The sequence below is a fragment of the Thunnus thynnus genome, chromosome 13 (assembly GCF_963924715.1).
Source record: "Thunnus thynnus chromosome 13, fThuThy2.1, whole genome shotgun sequence".
Taxonomy (NCBI): Eukaryota; Metazoa; Chordata; class Actinopteri; order Scombriformes; family Scombridae; genus Thunnus; species Thunnus thynnus.
Genome location: NC_089529.1, coordinates 15994174 through 16001063, shown reverse-complemented (window position 1 = coordinate 16001063; position 6890 = coordinate 15994174). Strand labels below are relative to the sequence as shown.

The following is a 6890-nucleotide window of genomic DNA, read 5'->3' as shown; positions in this document are numbered from 1 at the left end:
ACAACTATTGGCTGGATTTCCATGAAATTTGGTACAGTCCTCTTCCTGTCACCAGCATTAAATAAGTCAATAAGACGATGTAAATTCACAAGTGCAAATATGTCATTGATAGCATACATCTCTTGGATGTTTCAGAGCACATCATCAGTGATATACCCTGGGGTCATCGGGTGTTTTGGGTCTTTCAATTATCAGACACCCTTGCCCAGGCGACCCAGCCAAGGTTGATCAGGCCTTGGCTTGTGTTCAAGTGGCATTCACCACACCCCGTGGTTCTCCCCTCCTAATCAAGAGCAATCTAGAGGCTCCTTCCACTGCCTCTGTGATGTTGCTGATGGCTCTCCTCCTCCCCCTTCCGGTAATGCCCAGTGCACTCAAGACTTTGTAGAGCTACTGCCCTTCAAAACCTCTGCAGCCAACCTCAATGGGCATACACCTTGCCTTCCAGTCTTGCTTCAGTCGATGACCAGCTCTTCATACTTGGTCCTCTTCTTCTTAATTCTTCCAGATGGTCTTCCCATGGCACTGTCAGCTCCAACATCGTCTGATGTTCTTGGTTGCCTCTGAGACCAGGAGGATGTCTGGCCTCAGGGTTGTTGTGATGCCGTGAGAACTTCAGCTGGTTCGCCAAGTCCACAGAAAGCTGCCAATCCTGCACAGTTGCCATGATTTCCGCTGGCTTCTTGGCTACTGTGGTTCTTGGTGGCTGCTCTCCAGCCTTCACAATGGTGATCTTCTGGGTAGTGGGGCATACACGTCTGCAGCTGCTGATTCCCATGCTGATGGCCTCCGCAATGGGTTTCAGAACCTGGTTGTGACACCAGATGTACCGGCCCTGCCCAAGAGCCTTTGGGCAGCAGCTCAAGATGTGCTTAAACGTACCCCTGCCTGAGCAGTGTGGCAGTCCGGAGATGGATGGAGGATGCCATGTTGGTAGATCCAAGCTTTGAACTTGACGGGAAGCCCTGATCAGTCCACTGCCATCCACTGGTGGTTGGTGCATCCCTGATTTCGTCCGAGGGCCCTGGAATTCTGGTGCTGTGGACTTCGCAATCATGTTCATCGCGAAGGCAAAGAGGATCACAGTGATGATACAGCCCATGATGATTCCAACCGCTGGCCTGTGCCATTCTGATGTTACTGATCCTGCTGAGACTCTCATCCTGAACTGCCATGTAATCCAGGATAAAATCTGCCAGTTGGCCCGGTACATGATGCTTGGCCATGGTCATCTGGACCAGCTTGTGAAGGATGGAGCCGTAGGCCAGGTCAAGCCCGAGAACTGCCAGGTCTCCCTTGATCTCCCAGGCTTCTCTGATGAGCTGGGTCACCACTCCTGTGGGCTCTAGGCACACCAGCTCTCCAGATACATCCCCCTTCTGCACTGAAGTGTCTATGTAGCCACTGTTGGAGAGGAAGTCAGTCTTCCCTCCGACACTCAGCAAAGAGATGATCCTAAACTGATCAAATGTGTTGGAATCCTCTTCCTTGGGGATCCAGACTCCCTCAGCAAATCTCCACTGCCATGCCACTCTTCCTCTCCTCCAGATGACATTCAGGATTTTCCACAGCTGTTTCAGTAACAAGGGACAGTTCTTGTAGACCTTGTAGGGGACTCCACTCGGGCCATGGGCTGAGCTAGATCTTGGCCTCCTCACAACATCCTGGACCTCTTTCAGGAGTGGCTCCCTGCTGTCAAACTCCTTGACAAGTTATAGTTGTTCTATCAGGGTGTTGCAACATCCCAGCTAGGGTTGGCTATGAAGGATGCTGGCTTCCTGGCTCTTTGCTTCCGGCGTCTTCGGTGCCAATCCACTCTATGGAGGGTCAGCAGGGGTCCTCCCTCAAGGTAGGTCTCAACGCAGCCAAGGGGGGACATTGCCCCTCACTGGCCTCCTTGTACTACTTTTTGAGGGGTTTTAGCTCCTTCCAAATGTTGTGGATCTTAGCTGCTCTTCAGTTCATGGTGAAGGGTGTTCTTCCTGGCCCATTCTCCACTGCTCCAAACCTTTCTGCAGCTAGGCTGACGATGATTGTCGTCATCATCTGCAGCCTCCAATCCACATGTCCCTTTGCTGTTGCTTCTAGCACCGTGTCGGCATCCTTGTCGAACTGTTGCCAGACTGCTGTCTTGTCGGCCTGTGGCCATTGGACTCTAACCTTCTCCGAAGATCTGTTCTGAGGGATTTGTTGCACCACCTGGGGGCTCTGGGCTCTATGGGGTGCTTCCTGGCAAGGCTCCTCCTGCGTCTCACAAGGTACAATACCTGTGCGTTGTGACGCTCCCTCTCCCTCCAAACACTTCATCCAGGTCTGGTGAATCTTCAGGCCTCGGCTGTTCTTACAGATCTTCCCACATATACATTTCATATTCATAGTCGGTTGTCCATTGCTCTTGGTCGTTAGCCTTTGGTCCGTCAGTTTGGGGTTCTCATCCCTCCTCCCCTCTTGGGGTTTTGTTCCATGTGTTGATCCATAGCTTAGTGTGGGTTTCCTTATCTCAAAGGATACGGTTTGGGCTGCCAACCTGCCCTGCCCCGGTTTCCATCTTTCCGAGCTGTCCACTGTCATATATGTGTATATTGTAAATATATTTGATTTATTTTGGGTATGTCTGTCTAGGTGAGCCACACCTCCCAGCACCCTGGGTCTTAACAAGTTAAAGTAAGAACAACACATATAACACGAAGACCCTATTTGAACTCCTAAAATATGGCTAATATATAATACAAGTCAAAAGTTAGGGGGTAAGGGTTTGCAATGTGGACGCAAATGCAGACACAGACTAGAGTGATGGTGAATGAAATAAGGTTTTATTGCCAAGGAAGTGGAGGAATGGAGGTGGATAGAGTGGGGATGAAGCGGGCTGAGGCAGAGGACTGGAGGGCTGAGAGGAGTGAGGGAGAATGGCAAGGGCTGGCAGAATGGAGAAGGGGGTGGTGGGCTGGAGAGCGGGCAAGCAGGCAGGCAGGCGAGCGATGGTCCAGGAACACTGGAGAGAGAGACAGCAGCTAGCAAAAAATCCGAACTTGGAGAAATCACTATATATAAGCAAGAGGCCTGAAGTGCAAGCTACCACTTGAGTAGAAACAACGATCTGGCGATGAGTGGATGAAGGGCCGTTATATATATACACTGCAAGCTGATGAATTGATGGGAGGAAGGTGAGCAGACTGGGAGAGGTGATGAGCTGATTGCAGACAGGAGTGTAGAGCTGAGAGCCAGGAGAACCATGCCCAGGCCAACACACACACGCCCACACAAACATAAACAGAGAGAGAGAGACAGACGGGAATACAGGGAAGGGGAAAACAGGGAAACACTAGGGAGTCTTCAGGTGCCATAACAGTACTATTTCTATATTGCACAACAATATTAAAGACATCAAAACTGTGAAATAACATATGGAACCATTAAGTGAACAAAAACTGTTAAACAAACAAAAATATGTTTCATATTTTGGATTCCTCAAAGTATCCACTGATTGCCTTGATGACAGCTTTGAACACTATTGGCACTATCTTAACCCTCCTAATGCATTTGAGACCATCAGTTGTGTTGTGTTGATGTAGTGTTGGTATACAGAAAATAGCCTTATTTGACTATTGTAGTAATGAATATAATGGCAAGAACTGCTCAACTAACTAAAGCGTAATGACTGTCTGTCATTTTACTGAAGGTCAGTCAATCCGCGTAGTTTCGAGAACTTTAACAGTTTCTTCAAGTGCAGTCGTAAAAACCATCAAATGCTGTGCTCATCCAATCCAATCCAATCCACTTTATTTATATAGCACGATTTTAACAAACACAAGGTTTCCAAAGTGCTGCACAGCAAGATAAAAAAATAAAAATAAAAAATAAAAAATAATAAAGACTCCCGGGAAATGAAGACAAAGAGTTAGTTCAGCCTCAGAAATCGCCACTTAATAGCACCTTAGAACACAAATCAATGCCTCCCAGAGTTCAAGTAGCAGACACATCTCAACATAGACTGTTCGTGGAGAGTGCAGGAGAATGCATGAATGAGGCCTTCACGTTTGAATTGCTGCAAGGAACTACTTCTGAGGGAGACCAATAAGAAGAAGAGAACTGCTTGGGCCAAGAAACACAAGGAATGGACATTAAAGCAGTGTAAATCTGTACTTCGGTCTTATATGTCCAAATTTGAGATTTTTGGTTCCAATCGCTGTGTCTTTGTGAGATGCAGTGAAGGTGAATGGATGGTATCTGCATGTGTGGTTTCAACTGTGAAGCATGAAGGAGGTATGATGGTGTGGGGGGGCTTTTCTGGTGACACTGTTGGCAGTTTATTCAGGATTCAAGGCACACTTAACCCGCATGGCTACCACAACATTCTGCAGCGACACACCATCCTATCTGGTTTGTGCTTATTTGAACCATCAGTTGTTTTTCAACAAGACAGGGACCCAAAACACACCACCAGGCTATGTAAGGGCTATTAATCCAGCTGAGTCTGACAATCAGTCACTAATGCTTTTCATTGTGCCATATCAGTCCTCGTAAAATCAAATAAACTTCTTAGATTAGTTGCAGTATTGGCAGATAGGATGTTTTTCAATGGCAATCTTGGCCCAACAACCAACCTCGACTATTTAAGTCTGAGGTGTCAACAACACTCAATTATTTAACAAGTTTAAGAGCTGCGTTGAGATGCACTAGCAGAAGCATGTGCCTTGAATAGCAGTCAGTTTTTATATCACATACAATTCATAACAGAGGTCTAGTATTGTATGCCAGACAGCTCCCTACATCACCACCATCATCATGTTAACAAACTCAAAGTATGACCTCCAACCTATTAACACATTATGAATGTACAATTTCCTAGATTTGAAAACAGATGTATGCAAAATGGCATATTTTGGGTCTAAATCTGCTATATTATATTATATATTTATATATATTTATACACATCTATCTATCTATCTATCATATATATATGTATACATATAAACATACAGTGAAGCATTGTAAAACAACAGTTGCTGGTACAGTTGTAGATGAATTGTTTCTTTTCCCCAAATAACTTTGTTCAGCGGTGTACATTCACAACATGTTAAAATCCCTGATTTAATTTTGCAAGGGAGATCATACAGTCATATGGATAATGCAACAGAAAAAAAAACATTTATTGACAAGATACCACATAATAGCCATTTTAATAGTAAACCTGTAGTACTTATTTGTGAGAAGTTGAGTACAGAGTTACAAATCACAAATATTCTATTGCCCCCTACTATGTCAATACAGCACTGATAAAGAGTTCACCTTTCTGGATGAGGTTGTGTTGCTAAGCCTATTTCTTTTGAAAACCTTCTTTACAGAGTTCAACACCTCTTCTGTCTTTAAAGAGTACACAATAGGATTAAGCAAAGCTGGTATGGTGTGCGTCAACGATGAGTTTATTATCCTGGCGTTAGGATGGATGTCGGAGGCCACTGCAGCTATGTTGATGCCCACTATTGGTAGGAAGAAAATAGCCACAATGATCAGGTGAGAAGTACAAGTTTTTAAAGCTTTGAGTCGCTCCTCTCCTGATGCAATCCTGCTCAGTGCTATGGAAATGCAAACATATGTGATTCCTATTAGTATAAGAGGAATACAGAGGAATATAATGAAAGCAACATATGCCATTATGTTATTTAAAGAAGTGTCATTACAGGCCAGATAATATACTGGCCCATGATCACAGAAAAAGCTCTTTATCACCAAAGATCTACAGAAAGACAGGCGATCAAAAAGCCCAACAGTAAATGCTACAAGAGTCAATAAAGAAACCCACACAAACAGCAGCATTGCAGTAATAGCTGGTTTAGTCACAATAATATGATACCTTAAAGGAAAACAAATTGCTATAAATCTGTCATATGCCATAGTGACAAGTGTCCATGATTGTATACCTGTAAAGAATAAAACAAAGAACATATAACTCAAGCAAGCCTCATAGACAATGTACCTGTTATCAAACAAAAATGTGTCTAAGAGTTTTGGAATAAGAGCAGTGCTGCCACACAAATCTGTCACAGCCAGGTTGGACACAATCATGTATTTAGGAGTATGAAGAGCCTCAACCAGGTAGATAACTGAGAGGAGAAGAACATTACCAAGAACAGTCATTACATAAACAAAACACAGGAATACATAGTAATACTTAACATGAGGAATGTTAATAAATCCACTGATATAGAATTTTGCAGGGCGAACAAATGTGGCATTAAATATGGTGGCAGCTTTCTCTTCAGGACTCATTGTGGATATCTGTTTCCCTAAATGTAAAAAGAAAAATATATAATAATAAAGGATGACACGTTTTAATTGTTTGGTAAATGTTGCTGTGACCAAACTCACCTCAGATGACAGGCCTAAAATGCAGTGCACTAAAGTGAGTTGTACTGTGAGAGTCATTTATATATGCAGCTTTCATTGTGGGATGAGTGCAGGTGGCTGTGTCACATGGTCATGAATTGGATATTCATACAGGCTATTTCAAAATTTCATAGTTTATGTCATCAGTTTACTTATGTAATCAACTCTGTTAATTGCTGTCACCAGTGAATCATCAGTCAAACAGCAGAAAGTAGCATAATCAGTATTTTACTGTAAAACAAGACTACAGCAATGCTCTATAAGACTGTGCATTGGCACAGCTGTGCTTTAAGCTAAATACTAACATTAGCACGCTAACATGCTCACAAAGACATGCCGATGCTAATGTAGAAGGGTTGTTGTGCACCGGCATGCAGATAAGTATTACACGGCACCTAGAGGTGTTAGTTTGGTGTGTGTGTGCGTGTGTGTTTGCAGTGGTGGCAGTGCTGTGAAGGCACATGGCGATATAGTCGTGGAAAAAGCGGTTATCCTGTACCAGT

The 6890-nt window shown here is 44.0% G+C and overlaps 1 protein-coding gene and 1 pseudogene across 5 annotated transcripts in view; both read right to left on the bottom strand.

Annotated features, from left to right (window-relative positions):
* Nucleotides 1–246: 246 nt before the first annotated feature.
* Nucleotides 247–2126, bottom strand: LOC137196285 (uncharacterized; annotated as a pseudogene).
* Nucleotides 2127–2791: 665 nt separating this feature from the next.
* The window catches only part of LOC137195703 (olfactory receptor 1-like), a 31099-nt gene continuing 27000 nt past the window's right edge, over nucleotides 2792–6890 (bottom strand). For 3 of the 5 annotated variants that reach the window (XR_010931152.1, XR_010931149.1, XR_010931151.1), the window contains exon 3: nucleotides 2792–2992. Coding sequence is in view for 1 of the 5 variants with exons in the window: in XM_067608283.1 (XP_067464384.1) it covers nucleotides 5263–6426 (1164 nt within the window). In the remaining 4 variants the exon portion in view is untranslated. Of the gene's footprint in view, nucleotides 2993–3076; nucleotides 6427–6890 lie in introns of those variants that run through there. The other 2 variants (XR_010931150.1, XM_067608283.1) reach the window with 2 other exon arrangements.